This window comes from Emydura macquarii, unplaced genomic scaffold, assembly GCF_026122565.2.
Source record: "Emydura macquarii macquarii isolate MOO-44397 ecotype Brisbane River unplaced genomic scaffold, CSIRO-AGI_Emac_v2 contig_2292, whole genome shotgun sequence".
Classification (NCBI taxonomy): Eukaryota; Metazoa; Chordata; order Testudines; family Chelidae; genus Emydura; species Emydura macquarii.
Window position 1 is genome coordinate 1,783,385 of NW_027132429.1, and position 21,732 is coordinate 1,805,116.

General features: G+C 56.4%; 1 protein-coding gene across 1 annotated transcript in view; it reads right to left on the minus strand.

The window, feature by feature from the left end:
- CACNA1A (calcium voltage-gated channel subunit alpha1 A) overlaps positions 1–21,732 on the minus strand; it is a 141,424-nt gene that overhangs the window by 46,652 nt on the left and 73,040 nt on the right. The window contains exons 21-31 of the mRNA XM_067560509.1: positions 20,603–20,741; positions 20,037–20,166; positions 16,628–16,687; positions 14,672–14,778; positions 7,634–7,733; positions 7,078–7,238; positions 4,270–4,410; positions 3,130–3,331; positions 1,983–2,147; positions 1,650–1,760; positions 28–111 (exon numbers count right to left, since the gene is read on the minus strand). Of these exons, the coding sequence (XP_067416610.1) occupies positions 28–111; positions 1,650–1,760; positions 1,983–2,147; positions 3,130–3,331; positions 4,270–4,410; positions 7,078–7,238; positions 7,634–7,733; positions 14,672–14,778; positions 16,628–16,687; positions 20,037–20,166; positions 20,603–20,741 (1,400 nt within the window). The remainder of the gene's footprint in view (positions 1–27; positions 112–1,649; positions 1,761–1,982; positions 2,148–3,129; positions 3,332–4,269; positions 4,411–7,077; positions 7,239–7,633; positions 7,734–14,671; positions 14,779–16,627; positions 16,688–20,036; positions 20,167–20,602; positions 20,742–21,732) is intronic.

A 21,732-nucleotide genomic window follows, 5' to 3' on the forward strand; every position in this document is an offset into this window, starting at 1 on the left:
AGAGAGGCGGCGGTGTTTTGAACTTACCCCAAACTCTGTCACTAAGATGTCTGTGATGCTACCCAGAACTGTGACAAAATCAAAGATATTCCAGGCATCACGGAAATAATTCTAAAAAGAAAAACAAAAACAAAGGACGAAAAGGAACAGCCACACAGAGCAAACATTCAACGACATTCATGACGGAAGCGACAGCAACGAGAACAGAGAGTCCGTCCCCCCCCCCCACCCGCCGCCCCCAGCCTCACCCTCTCCCTGCCCCCAGTGCCCTGACGCCGGGGGAGCGAGGCCCAGGTTACCTTTACGGTGAGCTCCAATGGATCTGGCAGGCAGGAGGGGAGGGGGTTGAAAGGGTTAATTTAAATGAGCGGTGGGGGTCTTTCTCGGCACCTTGGAAGGATCCTGGCGGTGCGCGGGGGTGGCTGGTGTGAGCAGGGCCAGACGCTGAGCTCAGTTACCCGGGGGAATGAGGGTGATGCAAAGACTGTGGTGTTACTCTGCTGTGTCATTGGTGTAAGGGCCTGATCCAAACTCCACCGAGATCAGTGGGAATCTCGCCACTGACCTCCATGGGCTTTGGATCAGGCCCCACCTACGAGAAGAATCAAGCCCAGGACCTCTGGCTCACGGCATCAACCAGCTAAACCCCGGGGGTCGCCCCCTCCCCCTCCCAAACGTCAGGAAGGCGCCCTGCAGCCCAGGCCCGGTCGGACTGGACAGTTAGATGGACATTCAAAATGAAAGAATAAAACACACAGGACCAGGATATGTTACTGCTGTTGGGATCTTTCCGGCCAAGGGACAGAAACGTGCGCTGGGCTGGATTCCCCGAGGAGGAGGAGAAAACACGCCCTCTCCCACCCTGCCGGAGCCACCAGCCCCCGAGCTGCCCCTAGCTCTGTGAGCAATCCAGCCCCTGAGAAACGAACCCAGCCCGCCACAGACCAGCAACTCTGAGAAAACCGCCCGCTTAAAATACGGGAACGGGGCGGATCGAAAGTCAGCAACGTTTTCTGGGGGAGATTCAGTCTCTCTTTCTTCCTTTCTCCATCTGCTCTGCCCGCCACAGCAGCCTGCACTTCTCCTCCGAACCAGCCCCATCAACCTCTCAGCCGCTCGGCTCCTGCCTGAACGGAAGCCCAGGTCCCGCTGTGCGGGATCGAGCGGGTTCCTTGCCCCAAGCGCCTGCGGCAATGGTGGGAGCCTTGTGCCAGCAGGGCTTTTCAGCGAACCATCGAGACTGGAATTCTCCATGTCCCTTGGGGAGACGATGCCGATGGAACTTCCTGGTAGGACATTTCTCCTGTGGCCCCTCGTTATTGTGCTCCCGACTCTGCATTATAGCTCCCTGAACCAACCAGAACCGCCCCTCTCCCCTGAGCTGGGGTCATCTTACAAAGTGCCTGGGGATGCTTCCAACAGTCACTGCTTCGTCGCCAGTCGCCACCACCCCAGGCACTTGGTGGAAAGGCGTCCTGAGGATCACTCACAGGACGTGGAGGGTAGAGGGCTGGTAAAGGGGGGCGGGAGGGAAGGGGGTTGGAAGAACAGGTGGGGAATCCCTTTCTGCTGAAGGAACCAAGCTCTGTCTTTTATTTCCAAGGTCATGCCCCATGCTCCCGTGCGGCACTGGCTGTGAAGACACTTACCAGCACTCCAAAGGCCATGATCTTCAGCAGACACTCCAGGGAAAATAAAGAAGTGAAGACATGGTTGAACATCTTTAGCACGTCCTCATAAGCACTTGAGGCATTGTTGAACTAAAGGCAAGAGAATAGAGAGCAACAGATCAGCCCCACAGGACGGGCCAGGCCCTGGTTCAGCCCCACAGGATGGGCCAGGCCCTGGTTCAGCCCCACGGGACGGGGTGGGGTGGGGAACAGGGCAGCAATGCAGGAGGGGCCCATGCCTGCTCTGCCAGGCACAGTCCAGCATGGCGTCCCTGGCCACTAGCGCCCCAGGCCCGCAAGGGGGTCACTCACCTTCATCATTAGGACGATGGTGTTGAGGGCGATCATGGCCATGATGGTGTACTCGAAGGGCGGCGATACCACGAACTGCCACATGCGGTACTGAAAGCTCTGCTTGTTCTGAGGCATGTGCCGGGTCAGGGGCTTGGCGCTGATGGCAAAGTCGATGCAGGCTCTCTGCGGAGAGGACAGAAACAGCCGCTGGAGTGGGAGGCCAGAGAGGGGCTCATGGCCACCAGCTTTGGGGGGGGAAGGGAAGGGAAGAACCCAGCAGCAGCCCAGGCCAAGAGACCGTGAACTGGCCTAGCCCCATGAGTGAAGGACAGCTCAGACACCAGCCTCCTCTGGTGCTTCTCCGCCCCCTTCCTGGTGGGTCAGAGAACGCGCCCTGGCCTGCGTTAAGCAGTAGATCAGTCGAGGTGATCGTAAGAGGCCCTTCAAGTCTACAGGGCAGATCCCCGGCTGGCGTAAATCAGCATCGCTCCCGTGAAGTCACTGGAGATTTACACGGGCTGGCGATGTACTCTGGGCGTACACTGCTACGCACTGGGTCATCGTGGGGGCCGTCCCATCCCTCGCAACTCAAGGCCACTCCCACCTGATTCCCCTGGCCACCTGCCCCTGGTTTCCTGGGGATCCTTAGGGAAGACGCTTGCAGCAAACCACTGGCCTTCCTCCGATGCCGATTCACAGATTCTAAGGCCAGAAGGGATCCTTGTGAGCATCTGCTCTGGCCTTCGTGTAGAACACAGGCTATACGTGGACAGGAGCCAGACCCCTTTGCCACCAGGCCATCTGAACTGGGAAACTGAGGCATGGAGCAGGGACGAGACTCGCCCAGGGTCACCCGGAGAGCTGGGAATAGAGCTCGCTCATTAGCGAGCCTCCAGGGGGCAATGGGGGAGCTCTCCCAAGTGGCTCTGTGGCGTAATCTGCCTTCGAGCCCTTCCAGGCAACAGAGCAGCACCAGGGAAACAGCCTGAATTCCCGCATGCATGATGGCCAGAGGTCCTGCAGCAGCTGATCCGTGGCCTGCCACAGCGCGAATGCAGAGAGGCAGGTGGCTGCTGCGCTGTCACTTGGCGCCAGAAGCTGGCGTGGGGGCTGCTGTCAGGGAGGCCGGGATAAAGTGGCGTGCTCCCCCCAGCTCAGGCTGCACCTCGTTCTTCTCCAGGCTGTATTCCTCCATCATCTTATCCCCCTGCTCCTGGAAAGTGATGATGATCAAGGCCACGAAAATGTTGACGAAGAAAAAGGGGAAGACGACGAAGTAGACCACATAGAAGATGGACATCTCCATACGATAGCCGGGGCTGGGGCCCTGGTTCTCATACGTGGCGTCCACGGAGTGCTTGAGGACTCTGCGGGGGGACGGGAGAAAGGGAGAGAGACAAAGAGCAGCAGCGAGGAGGAGTCAGTTCAAGCCCAATAGAAATTACCATTCCCCCCGCGAGGCTCATGCTCTGGTAAGACCCCACTGCTGTGGATGAGGGAAATGCAGACCAGAGGGTCCAAAGACCAGATCTTTAGCTGGTGTAAATCAGCCCAGCACACAGCAATGAATCTACACCAGCTAAGGAGTTGGTGAGTGGCAGAGCTGGAAACAGAATCCAAGAGTCCTGACGCTCAAGTCACATGGTCTTTCCTTTTCATCCATGGCTCTGAATTAGCTTTACAATGGTGAAGGGCTACCATTCCCCCCCTTGGACTGATGGGGAAACTGAGGCACAGAACCGGGAAGGGTCTCCCTGCTCAAGATCTTGCCCTGGGTTTGTGCTGAGAAGTGGCACAGAACAGGCTAGATGCTGATCTCGGTCTGGGAATCTGAAGTAACTCTTGTGATTTCAGTGGAGTTACTCTGGATTCACAGCCATGTAAACGAGAGCAGAATCTGGCTCCATGTGGTGGTATTTGGACATGGACAGATGTTTATTTGGGGCTAATAATAATCCCCAGCTCTTAGCTGCGCTTTCCATCATTAGGTGTGAAAGCACCTGACAGAGGAGGTCAGGATCATTATCCCCATTTTACAGGTGGGGAAACTGAGGCACGGAAAGAGGACGTGTGTTGTTCAGAGTCATCCAGCAAGGCAGCAGCAGAGCTGGGAACAGAACCGAGGTCTGCTGAGTCCCAGTCCAGCACTCTAGCCATTACCCCGCACTGCTCTAGGTTGAGCCTGCTGCACTCAGCTGTGATCTAAGAGGCAAAGCTTCACCCCAACTCTCCGAGAGGAAAGGGTTAACCCCAACCCTCTCCCCCTCCTGTACAGACCCATCCAGTCCCCATGGCAGCTCCTTACTGTGGCCAGCCTTCCCCCGTGGACACAGTGAAGAGAGTCAGGAGCGCCCACAGCACATTGTCGTAATGGAATTCGTATTTCTTCCACTCCCGTCTCTGGGCCTTCACTTCGCTGTCCTTCTCATAGACCAGGTACTCGCCCCTGCGGACCAAGAGACACCATCAGGTGAGCTGGGCTCAGCGCTGGGCCCCTAGGGCCAGCTCCCGATCTCACTGACCTGGGAGCAGATCCTAAGTAACCCCAGTGACTCTGGATTCACGCTGGCCAAGGGAGCTCGATTCTGCCCCTGTTCAAGCTGGCTTTATGCTTGTGGGACGCCATCGCGGCAACTCCTGATTGACACCCGCCAGGCAGGGGGGAAATCGGAGCCTTTGCCGTGGGCTCAGTTCTCCATCACGCCCGAGCAGAGCTCAGGTGCAGGGGGGCTGACAAGGACCCGAGCCGCAGACATCTGGCCCAGTGTCATTGAAGCTGCAGCTGCTGTCATTTAGCTGAGGTCATTGGCACCGGGTCTTAAAAGGTGAAGGGGACCTCGCTCCCCTGTGCCCCCCGCCTTCCCCTGTGCCAATTGGGCCAGAAGGAACCAGCCAGCCATTTTCAGACCACTCTGTATTTCTCAGACTCCAGCCCACTCACTTTAGGGCCTGATTCTAATTTACTCCAGTATCACTTTAAACAGGTGTCATCCGGCTGCTCGAGTCAGACCTGCTTACAAATCCGGGGCTGCTCGCCCCTGCCTAAATCAGAAATAGCTCCACTGAGCATGTGACAGTGGAATGGCAGAGCAGTTGGCATAACCTCAGTACCCGGAAAGATAATGGAGCAAATTGTTCAGCAGTCAATTTGCAAACACCTAGAGATAATAAGGTGATAAGTAACAGTCAGCATGGATTTGTCAAGAGCAAATCATGTCAAACCAACCTGAGAGCTTTCCGTGGCAGGATAACAAGCCTTGTGGATGGGGTGGGAAGCAGCAGATGTGATATATCCTGACTTTAGTAAGGCTTTTGATACTGTCTCGCATGCCCTTCTCATAAACAGACTAGGGAAAGAGAGGGGGGTACTATACTATACTATAGAGGGAGGGTCGCCCTAGAGGGAGCTACTATAAGGTGGGTGCATAGCGCTGGTTGGAAAACCGCTCCCAGAAAGTAGTTATCAGTGGTTCACAAACAAGTTGGAAGGGCATATTGTGTGGGGTCCCGCAAGGATCAGTTCTGGGGCTGGTTCTGTTCAATATCTTCATCAATGATTTAGATAACAGCAGAGCGGGGACACTTGGAAAGTCTGCGGATGATACCAAGTTGGAGGGGTTGCAAGTGGTTTGGAGGACAGGGTCAAAATTCAAAATGATCTGGACAAAGTGGAGGAATGGTCTGAAGTAAAGGTGATGAAATTCAATAAGGACAAATGCAAAGTGCTGCACGTAGGAAGGAACAGTCAGTCGCACACCTACAAATGGGAAATGGCTGCAGAAAGGGAGCTGGAGGCCACAGTGGGTCACAAGCTGAACACGAGTCCACGGTGCCATGCTGGTGCAAAAAAAGCAAACCTCATTTTGGGCTGCATTAGCAGGAGTGTTGTAAGCAAGACACGAGAAGTCGTTCTTCTGCTCTGCTCCGCGCTGATCAGGCCTCAGCTGGAGAATTATGTCCAGCTCTGGTGCCACATTTCAGGAAAGATGTGGACAGATTGGAGAAAGTCCAGAGAAGAGCAACACAAATGATTAAAAGTCTAGAAAACATGGCCTCTGAAGGAAGATTGAAAAAAACTGGCTTTGTTTAGTCTGGAGAAGAGAAGACTGAGGGGGAACATGAGAATGGTTTTCAAGTACATAAATGGTTGTTACAAGAAGGAGGGAGAAAAATGGTTCTTCTTAACCTCTAAGGACAGGACGAGAAGCAAAGGGCTTTAATTGTAGCAAGTTTCAGTTGGACATTAGGAAAAACGTCCTGTCAGGGTAGCTAAGCACTGGAATAAATTGCCTAGGGAGGTTGTGGAATCTCTGTCCCTGGAGATTTTTAAGAGCAGGTTGGACAAACACCTGTGAAGGATGGTCTAGATAATGCCTGGTGCTGCTGTAAGTGCAGGGGACTGGACTAGATGATGTTGTGAGGTCCCTGCCAGTCCTACGATTCTCTGACGTTAATGGAGCAACACCAATTCAACCATGTAAGGATCTGGCCCCATTGACTCCAGTGCAGCTACGGACAATTTACACCGGATGGTGATCTGACTCCAGCAGAGCGATGGGGATTTTCACCAGGTGGGGGTCTCTCAGGAGACTGACATGGTGTCACACTGCAGTGCAAGAGAGGGGACGCAGGCCATGGCCATTTCCACCCCACTCCTTCCACACCACCTGTAAATCTGTCCTTATGCTCTGTCTTGCTCGACCTAGCAGAGAGCGCCGGGGTGAGGAAAGCTGCTAAGAGGAGGGTCTGAGGCTGAAGGTCATGATAACAGTCAGAGGGTGCAGAGCATAGGAACTAGCCCAGGCTATAAATCCGGAGTCACTGCACTGAAATCAATGGCACTGTGCCCGTGCAAAGCCGACGCTAAGCGAGCAGAGGGTGAGGTCCAGGGAGTGTATCAGGCACCACCTCTGCACTGGCCGCCACCACTGGGTAGCCAGACTACCCTCCACGCGAGCCGAAGAGCTTTGCCCCATGCCCCAGAGGCCAGACAGGACTAAAGGGAAAAGCGAGGCCCTCTGCTGAGAAGGTGCGGGGGAAGCGGACGCGCAAGGAGCCCAGTGACGGGTGGCCAAGGCCAGGTGCAGAGGGACAGAGGAAGGCGGCTCCGTACCTACAGTCCTTCTCAAACTCCTTGGACTCATCCGTGCAGTAGAAGAACTTGCCCTTGAAGAGCTGGACGGCCACCACGGCGAAGATGAACATGAAGAGCATGTAGACGATGAGGATGTTGAGGACGTTTTTGAGAGAGTTCACCACGCAGTCAAAGACAGCCTGGAAAGGACGGGAGGCCCCAGTCAGGGCCCGGGGTGAGGGGAGGCGTGAGGACCAGAGTCTAGACCCAACCTGCTCCACCCTTGAGTCCCACCTGGCCTAGCCCCATCTCCACATAGCCTCACTGAGGTCACAGAACTGGGGATAGAACCCAGGAGTCCTGGTCCCCAGCCCCTTGTTCTAACCCACGAGACCTCTCCGAACCAAGGATAGAACCCAGGAGTCCTGACTCTATATTATGCACTACAGCCCACTCCTTCCCAAAGCTGGGACTAGAACCCAGTGTCCTGTCTCCCAGCCCCCTTCACTTCCCCTCTGCCCCTCCCCTGCTCCTGTTACCACTCTCCTCAAGCAGCCACAACCCCTCTATGTCCCCTCACCACCCCTGCACGTACCTTGAGCTTCGGCAACCGCTTGATGGTTTTCAGGGGCCTGAGGACGCGGAGGACGCGCAACGATTTGATGGTGTTAATGTCCTTCCCTTTGCTGCTGCCTCTGTAGAGACACGTTGGGTGGGGGTGGGAGAACGGGAAGAGAGAGAGAGGCGATGAGGCCCAGGTCCCTCGTGCCACTCTAGACACAGGGTTCTTCACTGAGGTCCATTCCCTTGGGCGCAGGGCACCCATCTGTTGGCGGGAGACTCTGGGTTACTGGGTCATTCCTAAGTGACTCGTCTGCCAGCCTGGGCCACCCTTTGCCCGTCTGTCCCTTTCCTATCTCTTTATAGAGCTCGCACTCGGCAGCAGCCATTAGGAGGTGCTGTTATCACACATCACTAACGGGGCCCTTTTCTCACTGTCCTGGCGCTCTACAATCTAATCTATGCATTGTACGTAGTCGGGATCTCCACCGATGTAACTGCAACTGCTCTCTATCCATCCATCATGGACCCACACACCCACTCTACCTACCTATCCATCCATGGAGTCTGTCCATCCATCCACCCACTCTAACTACTCATGATGTCTTTCCACCCATCCATCCATCCATGAACAGACCTGTGGTTCTCTCTGGCTGCCTAGCTCATGGTCTGTGCTGGCTGGACTCACCCTACGTGCTGGCCTGCAGTGAGCAGTATTGAACACACAAACCCCACAGCTGCGGGGAGAGTAGCGGGATTTTGTTTGCCCAACGTATGGGTGACACCAAGGACTGGAGAAGACACAATCCAATACAGCCCCCTCCATTCCAGCACACCACGAGAAAGAAAATCCTGACTCCTACTAGGAAAACCCAGGCAGTTCATACTCATTGGGACGTGATCACGTGGCCATTCAGTGCTGAAATGCGGCAGTCTGAACAGCTGCCTCATTCTTTGTCTTAGAAGCAATTTCCACAGACCCATCAGCACTTACCGAACCGTGATTTGCAGACACCTCAGCAAAGAGAAAAGGGAAGAAAGAAGGAACTCCTTTGCTGGGGAGCAGGGAGAGGCCCTTCACCAGGTGTTTACTCTTCTACAGCACCTTTCATCCAAGGACCTCAAAGCTCTTTACCAAGGTAGGTATCATTATCCCCATTGTACGCATTGGGAAACTGAGGCCCAGAGCATTACCTAAGGCTACTTCAGGCATTAATGGCACAGGTGCAAACAGAATTCAGGAGTCCTGGCTTCAGATCCTCTGCTCTAACCACTAGGACACACTCCCACTCAGAACTGGGACTAGAACCTGAGTCCTGGCTTCTGATTCTCTGCTCTAACCACTAGAACACACTCCCAGTTGCAGGTGAAACAGAACCAGGAGTCCTGGCTCCCAGTTCCCAGCACTAACCACTAAATTGCGTATTTCCCCCTTCTTACAAACAGCTGTGGCTAATGGCAAATGCCATAAGAGCAATAGGGTGGGTCACATCCAGGGAGGGGGGTAGTTCAGTCTGATCCATTCTGTAGTTTTCCCCACTGTGAAATTCCTTGAATTCCACCCCTGCCACACGTATGGTTTTTGTATCACGGGTGGAAGGTGCTGGAGTGGGGGCTGTGGGGTCTGGGCATGTCCTGTCTACAAGTACAGGCCAGGCAGCTTCCCCCTGCACACCTTGCCAGCTGCAATCCTTGTGGTAGGAAGCAAGGGGTGAAGCCTTCATGGCCCATGCAAGCCTTGTTGGCGAGGCTGCCAATGGAAAGGGATGGTGACCGCTGATTGCGGTGGTGGTTTGGGCCCACAGACATCCGTCCCGTTAGGAACAAGGCTGAGACCCAGCAAACTCGTTCCTCACAGTGCCTGGTGCCAGGGAAAGTCCCTATTTATCATTAACTGCATGCTAAGAGCCCCTGCGTTCTTACCGCTCGCTCTCTAGAAGGGGCGGGACGGGAGCATCTTCCACCCCCAGATCTCAACACAGACTGCCTGGCACGCTCACGTCCTCTTCTCCCCAGCACAGACTGGGCCGTACGGAACGATCCAGTCCAGAAGGTGCTGGATCTAGTATAATCCAATGACACTGGGCCTGGTTCCCTGGGACAGGGGCTATGCAGTGATCACGGATGCCTCTGGGATATGGGACGGCAGAGAGCCAGGCCACAATCTCACCCGGAGCCAGCCCCAGCACGGAGGGTGGAGTGGAGCTGCTTCATGCCGAGCTGATGGGGACTGTGGCTCCCACAGAGCCTCTGGCTGCTGCTGCTGTTTGTGAGCTCCCCTGCTGTGCTCATAACAGCCCTTTGTCCCTCACCAGCCCCTGTAAACATCCATCAACCCTCATACCACCCACTGGGAGATCAGCCAGTATCTACCCATTGTGGAGAAGGGGAAACTGACACGCAGAGAGAGAAACTGACTTGACCTAGGTCACACAGTGTATCAGTGGCAGAACTGAGAACAGAACCCAGGCATCCTGCCTGCCAGCTTCCCCTGCTCTAACTTGTCAGACAACTATCAGACACCCGGCAAGTCTCTCTCCGGGAACAGAAGCCAGGCATCCTGACTCCCTGCTCCCTCTATTATTTCTCAGTAGAAGGTCACCCAGTGTGGATTTAAAAGGACAATGTTGGGGAAAGGCACCAAAGTGTTCTGCACAAGGAAATCATTTCCCTAGTGGGGACCCATTGTCCCATTCTGGGAGCCCCTGCTCCAGCATAAGATGAGACAGAGACAAGCAAGTGCCTTATGCGTGGGGGGCAGAGAGATCTGGGTGGGTGTCCGGAAGAGGGGCCAATGATAAGAACCGACCTGAACGAGTGATGGACAGATCCTCCCATTCAAAGCAACACATAACCATGAGCACAGGGAAATAAAGAGAACATAGATAGAATGTGTATTAGAGAGAGAAAGAGAGAGAGACAGAAAGACTTTACCGTGAGCTGCTCCTGTGTCAGGTGGCAGTGGAAGGGGAAAGACAAGAAGAGGTGAGTGACAATCAGAGAGAACACAGAACAAAAGCTACAAAATGGGCTGTCCCCACACCAGCTCGGCCCTGGGAACCCCCAACGCCCTGCTCAGGGCTTCACACACACATACATGCTCCTCCTCTTTCACCTCCCAGTCTGGAAACGGACAGACGGACGGAGCTGATGGACCGAGCTGGGCTGAGCAAGCTCAGGATGCTGGTGTCAGGAGAACCGGAAAGCCAGGTCAAGGCTTGACAGCTGGATCCAGACTCTGGTACCAAACGGCATTTTCCAACAGCTGGGGCATTCCCTACATCTGGATGAGCTTTAAAATCATGAACAGAGGGACAAATCCTCAGGATTTACTCCTCCCTTACTCAGTGTTCACTCCTCCCTTACTCTGGGTTTGTCCTTCCCTCACTCGGACAAAATTACCTGTGAAGTCAATTAAATTGAGAACAGCTGACCAAATTGTGAATTCTTACTCCAGCGTTACTCACTCCTTACTCCAGCGTTACTCACTCCTTACTCCAGCGTTACTCACTCCTTACTTATGCAAAACTCCCAGTGAAGTCAAATAAATTGAGGGCAATGGGACAAATCCAGAGATCGTTACTCAGGGTTTGCTCAGGTCTTACTCAGACAAAACTCACACTGACTGAAGGCCTAATCCTTCAAGGTGCCAAGGACCTTCACCTCTCAGTGACTTCAGTGAGAGCGGTGGGTACTCTGCACCTCACAGGATTGGCCCTTCAAAGAGACGTTGTCCCGGTAAGGATGGAGGGCAGTTGCTGCTCCCTGTTACTCCAGGGTAACACCCATTTAAGTGACAACCAAGCCTGGGGAAAGGGCTCTGAATTTAGCCCACTTGGAATCATGCTTGGCTAAGGACTGAGGAAAAACAGAGCAGAGAGATTCTGGATTGACAGCAGTGCAAACAAGGGCAGAGTTCGCACCTCGCTGAGAGGAGCATCAGGAACAAGAGTGTTAGTACGGGTCAAATTCTAGACCCAAGTGCCTTGGTCCAGATCCTCAGCACGTGTAAATGGGTGGAGCTGCATTGACTTCAACACAGCTGTGCTGACTGACACCAGCTTTTGGCCCCTGGGGGCACAGCCTCTGCTCTGTTACATCGGTGTAACTCCACTGACTTCAGTGGAGGTACCCTGGATGTCTGCCAGTGTGGAAGGAGAATCAGGCCAGGTGTCCCACGCGTAGCGATGGGCGCTGCTTTCCTCAGGCCTCTTGCCATCAGCCCACCTCAGAAGAGCTGTGGTCAGAGCAGCGTGTGGCAGAGGTAGAATCCAGCTGTCGAGACCCCAGGATGGCTGGTACGGCTGACGTGGCGTGGTGGAGGGCAGTATACCCCGCCAGGGGAGACAGCAACACAGCGCAGCAGAACATCCACACAGAGACCTTTCTGGTGTTGCCACAACCGACCCAACTGGCTCAAACCATTCTAGGCTGGTGATGAACTTTTATGAAACTGACACGAAACAGGGTGAAATAAACAAGGCGGTGGGGTGGGGTGAGGAGGGGAAAGCTCAGAGCTCTCTGCAGGAGGAGAGGCAGGTGGATTCAATCAATGGGGGAAAGCCTCTGACAGGGGTGAGCAAACTGACTGGAAAAGATCCCCCCACGCTCCCCACCCCAGAGCCTTTTCTGAGGGGTCTGAAATGTTCGGTTAACCTTTATACCCATTCTTCCCTATATCTGCAGTTGCGTCTTGGTGGGTTAAATGCAAAATGGGTCTTGGGTCCACCAACACACTCCCCTCCCCCAAATTACATAGCCCAGCTCACCGCCCAGTTCACACCCCCCTCCGACTATGGGTTCTGCCCCTGATTTCACCAAAGGCTCCTAGGGGCCTGCTGGTCATACCATATGGCCTCAGGTTTCCAGGGAAAAGGCAGCCTGGCGAGACCTCCCTGCTCTGTATGCTTTGGAGGGTCACGCTCAGGGCTACCCGAGCCTGCATCCCTGTTACAACCACCATGGGCTACCGCAGGGGTGCAGAACCACTGGGGCACAGGTTTGCCCTGGCCACACCTTCTTCTGCCCCTCTTCTCCGCTACATCACCGAGCCCTGCACATGGGGCTCCTGTGAAGATGGAGGAGCCAGTCTGGGGCTCCCTGCACTGGAGCGGGTTCTTCAGGAGGAGCGGTATGGCAGTGCCTGCCCTGAGGCCCCTTCGCACCCTCCTCGCTAGCGCCAAGGGACCAGGGCACAAGGCTACGGAAAGCCCTGACTCTCTTCTACACCAGCATTGCTCCAGCTTCAGCGGTGTGACTCCGGGGTGGGGGAGAAGGGAACCAGATGCCAGAGCTCTGCTTCAGCCCAGTTCAGAACAAAATCTCTCTCTAGAGAGCCGGGACATGTAACCAGCAGTGAGTTCTCTTCTCTGCCTCACCCCACCGGGGGGCAGCTGCCTCCAGCCGGAGCTGCTAGTCCTGGATGGGCCATGGCATTCACAGCCCTGCCCTGCCCGGCTAACTTGCCCCCAGTCCTGCCCCAAACGCCGCTGGCAACGCCCTTTCATGGGTGCGATGGGGGAGCCTGGTCCCCCTGGGGAAATGGCTGAAACCCCTCAGACTCATCACACACACAGCCCGTCCGATGCCACCACCAGCGCAGTCTCGGTTCCACTCGTGACCTCCTGGGGAGACGGCAGCACCAAATGCCCCAAAACGGCCAGTCCTCAGGCGCAGCATGGAAAAGGGGCAGCTCCTCCAGCAGCCCCAGCAGTTTGCCCTGCCCCACACAGAGGGTCAGGAATGGCAGGGGGAGCCCCTGTGCCTCCCAGCACAGACCATGCAGGGGGGAGGGGGGATATCAATAAGTGGGGCAGCGCCGGGCATGCAGGGGGAGTGGGGAGCAGGGGACACACATTCTGGGGGTGCAGCCGGCTGTACCATCCAGGCCCTCTGGCGTTGCCCACTCTTCCTGCCCAGATGATCTTGCCTACCAGCAGTGACTCTGAGGGGGTCTCAGCAGGCTGTCCCTGCAGCAGGGGAGCCCACCCCTGGGGGTGCCACAGGGGGCCCCGAGGGCTCTCCTGGTTCATGTGTCCTTGTACATACAAGCCCCCCTAATAACCACGTGTGACCCCAGCCGTTTGCTGGCCCTTGTGCCTTGCTTCCTCAGGGTACAGAACCTGCTCGGGGGTTGAGTAACTCAGCTCTTCGGCCACAGAACTGGTGCAGTCTAGCCCTTCACTGGCTGTTTGAGCACAGGTGGGCTGGGGCTCACAACCTGCCAGGAGTTGCTGGGCCCAGGAGCCTCCCACCACGAGAGTGCGAACAGCAGGGCCAGGCGTTACCCAGGCAGGCAGTCGCAGAATCCAGCAGCGCTGCAATGACTACACCGCACTGTGCGCACAACACGCTCCTTTCCAGAGCCAGGGACAGAACCTAGGAGCCCTGGTTCTCAGCCCCCGCCTCCTGCATGAACCACTGGACCACACTCTCCTCCCAGAGCTGGGGAAAGAACCCGGGAGCCGCCCTGCTCGAACCACTAGACCCCAGCCCTCCACTTGACGCTCACCCTGGATTCGGCACTGCAGATTTGCTGAGCCGCTCTTGCTGGGCTCTGACTAACACACTGAAACCCCTTCTCCAAACAGGACTGGTCCTCGCTGCCCGTGGGGCTTTTGCTCGGCAAGGGGTCTGCTGGGCCAGTCCGCGAGGGCCAGGGGGACATCACTGCCCTACGGCTCGACTGCAAGACCCTGAGAATCCAGCTCCTGAAGCCAACAGCGCGCGGCCGGGCCTGGGGCTGCGTTGCCGGGCTCCGCTCGGGATGCCCGTTCCTTTAGCCCTGCGGGTGAGGTCTGGATTGCGGGGCCTGCACAGCGAGAAGGATGGACTGCCATTACCTGGCCCGTGGGAGCGGCTCCGCATGCGTCCAAGCTGGCGGGGAGGTCACTCCGCCGTTCCATGCATGCTCCGTGGCTGGTTGGGGAGGTGGCAGCGAATGGGGGCGTGGCGGGGCGGGGTAAGGAGGAGGACCGTCATGCAACAAGCAAATGGGGGTTTTCTTCCCCATTTGCCCAGCCAGGGCCCGGGAAGGACTGCGAGTGAGAGAGAGCTCCCGCAGGAAACTCACGTGAAGGCGAAGGCCACCAGAGCTCCGCTGACCACGATGAAATCCAGGATGTTCCACAGGTCCCGGAAATAGGCGCCTTGGTGAAGAACCAGCCCCAGGTCGATCATCTGTGGCAGGGAGCAAAGCAGAGGCAGAGGGTCGGCTGGGGCGGCTCTCGGCAGAGCAGGGTCCATCCCGCTATCTTCCTTGTACAGACAGGCGCGGGGTGGGGACGTGACTTCCTCAGGGGAGGGCTGGGGCCAGGGCTCCAGAGTCCAGGAGGAGGCAGGCATGTCCTGCTAGCCCCATGGATGGGCGGGAGCCGCTCAGCGCCCGGCAACATTTGGGCTGTAAGGAGCAATTCGCTCTTCCCAAGCTTAATTCAAGCTAACCCAGAGGCAGCCCTGTCACTGCTGAGTGCCCCCCACCGGCTGAGAGGAGGAACTTGGCCCGGCGGCACCCCCCACCGTCGCTCGCCGCTGCTGCTGCCTCCTGGGGCGCTTTGTTCCAGAACCCAGCCCCGCTTTCTCCTGGAGATGGGGCCCTATTGGCCTGAGTCCGAGTCCTTCCATCCTCTTCTCCGCCCCAGCAGACAGTCCCGTCCCCACACGCAGGATCCTCCCACCCCCCAGGTTCTCCAGGGCGCAGCTCAGGGTTCAGTGTCCCCTGAAACGAGCCCCCACCCCTTTGCACAGCCGCAGGGGTCCCTCTGCCACTACCCGGCCTAGCCCTTCCTGGCTGGATTCCAGGCCTCCCTTCCCTCCGTTACGGGTTCGCCCCACACCAACCCTCCTCCCCCAAGTTCTGCCCTTCCAGCTCCGCACGCCTCATCGCCCCGTGGGGAGGAAATGTCAGCAGAGCTGCTGCAAGGCACCAGTCTCCTCTCTCAGCTTCTCCCCCTCCAAGTCCCCCTTTACCTGCCCTGGCGCTGGGGAATGGACGGCTCCAGGATAGGGACCCACACCTGGCAGGCCACTCAACCCCCCTCCTCCCAGTTTGGGGGCCCCCCGGCAGGTCCATACACACAGAGTCGGGGCGGGGGCAAGGGCTGTATTTAACAGGCAGATGGGCTGTGCGGGACTGGCGGCCTGGGGCCTCATATGGCCAGTGGCCTTGGCCACCTGGGCCACTGGTGGGATGAGACACAAGCTGTCAGGAACGAAAGAGGAGCTGCTAACAGAGGGAGCTAGAGCCGCGCGCCCCAGGTGGGGTTCAGTGTTTCTCTGCAGCAGCCCCGGGCTGGCGGCTGGGTCAGACACAGGAGGGATCTCCTGGCCAGGACCCCTTCTTTAAAGAGTACTGCACAAGCCTGCAGATCTCCACTTGCGCCACTGCAGGCCTGGAGCAGGGCCATGCTGAGTCAGGAGAATGACCCTGCCATATGCTGGGGGCACCGGGTGATGGCCTGGGAGGGGCCGTGCCGCTGGGCGATTGATGGTGCTGGGTGACAGCTTCGGAGCAGGCCGTGGCACTGGGCGATGACCCCTGTGGTGGGCCATGGAGCTGGGGGTGCTGGACATGGGGCGTCACCATATTGTTAATGGCAGAGCTCCTGGGATGGGTGAAAACCCCTCCCGCTCCCTCCCACGTACGCACTCAGACAGCAGCACAGCAGACACCGCTGAGATACCCAGACGGACACGCATGGGCCAGACAGCTCCATCACAGAGCTCTACGGCCAGGTTCTGCTTTCAGCTACAGTGGTGTAAACGTAGCCAGTGAAGCGACTCTGGATTTACTCCAGTGTCACTAGAGTCAGAGACTGAAACAGCTCATTGAATCCCTGGGACTGCTCCCCTCCATCCACAGCGCAAGATAGCTCCCTTCCCTCTCCAACCTTCCTCCCTGGAGCGGGCGAGGGGGGAAGTCAGACCCCATGGCCTGTGCCCCCTTGGCCTCTCTGCCCTGGCTGCTGTCAGTGCAGAAGGAAACCCTCCCACCGCTCCCAGCCCAGTCCTCGGTCCCTGCCGGACTCACCTTAATGACCATCTCGAAGGTGAAGACGCCCGTGAAGACGTAGTCAAAATAGCGCAGAACCTTTGGGGGAGAAGAGAGGGAGGGTCTCGGTGCAGACCAGAGACAAGCAAACGCCCCTTTGGCTCCCCTTGCTAGCACCCAGGGCAGGACGAGATGCTGCATTAGTCACAGTGCAGCGAGGGCACGGCCCAGCCCGTCTGGGGTCCCTGACTGAGGCTGGCACCAGGGGGCCGGGCAGTGCCTCTTGCAGGAGTGGTTTGGGGAGATGTCTGAGACCCACCAGGCTCAGGGAGCAGAAGCCACCAAGCAGCTGTTCCAAGGGGACTCGGACCAGTGAGTCTGCCTAGAACAGAAGCACGGCCACACTGGGTCAGACCAAGAGTCCAGCTAGCCCAGTGTTTTGTCTGCTGATGCTGGCCAATGCCAGGGGCTTCAGAGAGAATGAACAGAACATGTCATCACCAAGTGATCATCCCGTCACCCCTCCCAGTCTCTGGCTAAACAGCCTAGCCTGGCTAATAGCCCTGATGGACCTAGCCTTCATGAACTAGCCTAGTTTTTTTTAAACCTCGTTAAAGTCTTGGCCTTCACAATATCCTCTGGCAAGGAGTTCCATAAGTTGTGTGAAGAAATACTTTCTTTTGCTCATTTTAAACCTGCTGCCTATTAATTTCATTTGGTGACCCTGAGTTTGTGTATTATGAGAAGGAGTAAATAACACTTCCTTTTTTACTTTCTCCACACCAGTCATGATGTTGTAGACCTCTGTCATGTCCCCCTGAGTCGCTTCTTTTCCAAGCTGAAAAGTCCCAGTCTTATTAATCTCTCCTCACATGGGAGCTTTTCCATACTCCTAATAATTTTTGGTGCCCTTTTTTGTATCTTTTCCAATTCCAATATATCTTTTTTTGAGATGGGGTGACCAGATCTGCACATAGTATTCAAGATGTGGGCGTCCCATGGATTTATTAAGAGGCAATATGATATTTTGTCTCATTATCTATCCCTTTCCTAATGATTCCCAACAGTCAGTTAGCTTTTTTGACTGGCTCTGCATATCGAGTGGATGTTTTCAGAGAATTATCCACACTGACTCCAAGATCTCTTTCATGAATAGGAACTGCTACCTTAGATGCCGTCATTTTATATGGATAGTTGGGATTCTGTTTTCCAATGTGCGTTACTTTGCATTTATCTACAGTGAATTGCATCTGCTATTTTGTTGCCCAGTTACCCAGTTCTGGGAGATCCCTTTGTAACTCTTCGCAGTCTGCTTTGGACTTAACGATCTTGGGTAGTTTTGTATCATCAGCAAATTTTGCCACCTCACTGTTTACCCCCTTTTTCCAGATCATTTATGAATACATTGAACAGTACTGGTCCCAGTGCAGACCCCTGGGGGACACCACTATTTACCTCTCTCCATTCTGAAAACTGACCATTTATTCCTATCCTTTATTTCCTGTCTTTTAACCAGTTACTGATCCAGGAGAGGACTTTCCATCTTATCCCATGACTGTTTACTTTGGTTAAGAGCCTTTGGTGAGAGACCTTGTCAAAGTACACTAAATGCACTGGATCACCCTTGTCCACATGCTTGTTGACGCCCTCAAAGAAATCTAGTAGATTGGTGAGGTATGATTTCCCTTTACAAAAAACAGGTTGATTCTTCTCCAATAAATCGCATTCATCTATATCTTTAATCATTCTGTTCTTTACTATGGTTTCAACCAATTTGCCTGGTACTGAAGTTAGGCTTTACTGGCCTGTAATTGCCGGGATCGCCTCTGGAGCCTTTTTTAAAAATTGGCATCACATTAGCTATCCTCCAGCCCTCTGGTCCAGAAGCTGATTTGAATGCTAGGTTACATACCACAGGTAGCAATTCTGCAATTTCACATTTTAATTCCTTCAGAACTCATGAGTGGAACCATCTGGTCCTGGTGACTTATTACTGTTTAACTTATCAATTTGTTAAAAAAACCTCCTCCAATGACACCTCAATCTGGGACAGTTCCTCAAATTTGTCCCTAGCTCGTTTCCAACCCCCCTGTGCCGCCTAGTCCCTGGCCTCCAGGAGCAATGTGGGACCTATTGAGAGTTGGCATTGCATCTCCCCACTGATCTCTGGTAGGTGTTCCCTAGTCACTCTTCCATGGCGATGTCCTTCCGCCAGGGTTTTCAGCCTGTGTGCCAGTAGAGTCCCCACTCAAAATCTTGGTGTGGATGCGACCTCCGGTCATAGATACCCAGGCACGCCCAGCAAGTGTCCAGGTGCAAACCCCGGTGTCCTAGTCAGACTTCAACATGGGTCGTTTCTGTTCTCCCTCAAATTCCCACTGCAGTTACAGTCAGATACAGGATTTTCCTTCACTTCCGGACCCCTCGTGCTGTACAACGCTGGCCTGTGGCTGTTAAACAGCTACTGTGCCTCACCGGAGAGAGGGCTGAACTTCCATGTTGAGTGAGTGATCCTTGGGCTGTGCGAATGTGTGGCTGTTAAATACCTGCCATGCCCCAGCCCAGAGGGGGCTGCATGCCAGTGCCAGGGGCAGCCACTCTCCGTTCAGATAACACGGGGCTTTAGGAGCCCTCCTTTCGAGACGCGCCAGCTTGTTATCATCATCACAAGAGTCTCCAGAAGCTGCGCGCGGGGAAGGGGAAGGCAGAGCAGGCACGGGAACTTGGCTGAGACCTGCTTCCCCGCCCCTTTGGGGATGCTGCTCTAATTCTTTCACTCTGCTCTCCCCGGCAGGCCCTTGCGGGAGCTGGCCAGCATGGCTCTCGGAGAGAAAACTGCAGTGTCAGCTGCCGGGAGAGCAGGGTGGTGATTTATGGAGCTCTCACTCCTGGCTGCCTCCCTCCTAACCTACTTTAGCACAACTGCAGCGCTGCAGAAACGCAAGAGGAAGGGCAGAGGCCTTTGGCTTTATTTTGGGAAGTGGCTGGTCTAACAGTTGCATCTCCTGCACTGGGCTCCAGGGGTGGCACTGGGGCAGCCTGCCGATTTCCCGTTCACTCCCCGGCATTGTCTCTCTAGCTTTCAGTTTAGCCCCGTGACAGTTGCCTGTGTGGCAGTAGGGCGAGCTCCCCCCATGCTGCAGAGATCCCGTTGGCAGGGGTGTTCAGATTGGTTTTTGAATGGATCGCCCAGAAAGGAAAAGCCCCACCCTGCTCCCTGCAGCCCAGCGCCCCCTCGCGCCCCAGGAGGGCAGCGGGGTCAGCAGTGACTGAGAGGGCAGGCGCTGGATGGACAATCCGGGAGAGGGGAACAGGAACAAGGCAGGGCCTGGGCTCAGGGAGCAAGAGGAATCCTGAGAGCCCAGGCAGTGCAGGCGAGCGGGATGTGAGGGAGAAGCCCCCAGCCTGCTCCGGGGCGGGGTGGGTTCAGGTCGGCAGTGGGACTCACGTTGTTCCGGGGAGCGTTGGGCTGCACGGGGTCCTCTGCGGCCAGCGCGATGCTGCTCATGGCGATCACCATCAGGATGCACATCTCGAAGTAGCGCAGGTTCACGATGTAATGGCAGAGCCTGCGGAACCTGGGCCAGGCAAAGACGGCACATGGCTCTCAGGGCGCCCGGATGCACCGTGGCCCCTTCTCTCCCCCCCCCCGGCGCAGACCAATGGGCCCCTCTGGCCCGGCATTCCCCCCTCCTCGCCACACCAGATCAGACCAACAATTCCCAAAGCCAATAGCCGACCCGCTGCAGTGGCCAAGGCTCAGTGGTTCAGAGTAAAGCGAGCCCCCGGCAATGTGCCTGGCCGGCTATGCCATGCTGCCAGGCCTCCCCTCCCCCCCGCCGGCCAGACGCTCACCCTTCAGTCTGAAACAGGGAATTCAAACCCAGCTGGCTTGGGTGCCCATTGGCCTCCTTCCCTCGCTTCGGCCTGAGGGCAGGAACAGCCAGGACGTTCCTGGCACACGCCCCCCGTCTGCCCATGGCCACGGGCTGGCCCAGCGAGAGCGGCACTCACGGATTGGTGGTGGAGAGGATGAACATGGAGCTGTAGGGAACCATCGGCTTGGGCCCGTTCTCCTCCTGGTCGCTGTCCTCTTCCTCTTTCTTCTCTTCCTCCTTCTTTGGCAGTGGGTCTGGGTTGGCGTTTTTATTCACTGTGGGGGAAGAAGGACGAAGTGAAGTGAAGTGAAGTGAAGTGAAGTGGCCGACACGGACCTGGGACCCCGGAACCAGACTCAGCACAGCCCCTGCCCGTCTACAGGGCTGCCAGTGCCATTCCCGGAGGCACGGACAGGGAGAACGTGGCCCGGCAGAGGCCATTGCTGTGATGGAGAGCACAGCTCTGGGGGTGCCCCCCCCGGGCCCTGCTCTGCATCCCTCTTTAGCACTAACATCCTACTGCGTCCCCACCCGGGGTGCTGGGTTTAAGGCCAGAGAGCTCTCTAACCCCCCAGGGAAGGGGAGCTCAGATGACTGTGAGTGTGTGTGTGTGTGTCTCTCTCTCTCTCACACACACACACTCACAGCCTTGGACAGACAGACATACAGACAGAGCCCCTCCCCTCCCACCCCCCCCGTAGGGGGACACGCGTGACTAGGCGTGGCGCGACGGAAGGTCCGACACATCCCTTCAGCCGAGGGCAGGGTTTTAGGCCGGCGGGTGCAGTGGCAAGTAGAGGGGGGTCAGGGTCCCTAACCACCTTGCCATGGGGGGAAGCAGGGGAGCCCGAGGGGACCCCTCTGCTCTCGGCGGCTCCTGGGAGCAGCACTGGGGGCCACACGCCGCCCCAGCGAGGTGCTGGGCCTCAGGGGGTCTCCGAGGGGCACCCTTGTCGCACTGTGAGCCACACGCCACCATCGTCTCACTGGGTTTAAGGCTAGACGGGACCAGCAGGTCAGCACAGCCCCGGCCGCTCACCTGGCGACAGCTGTCAGCTGAAGCGTTTAATCCTCAAGAGCCCCCAGCGCTGGGGCAGAGGCAGAGAACAGGGGAGAGGGAGGCACCCCCGCGCCCGAAGGCTCAGCGATGGCAGGGAATGAGACCTGCCCAGAGGACTCCAGCAGCTGCCCCGCGCCCCACGCAGCAGAGGGAGGCCAAGCCCCCAGGTCCCTGCCAATCTGACCCAGGGGAAATTCCAGCTCCAA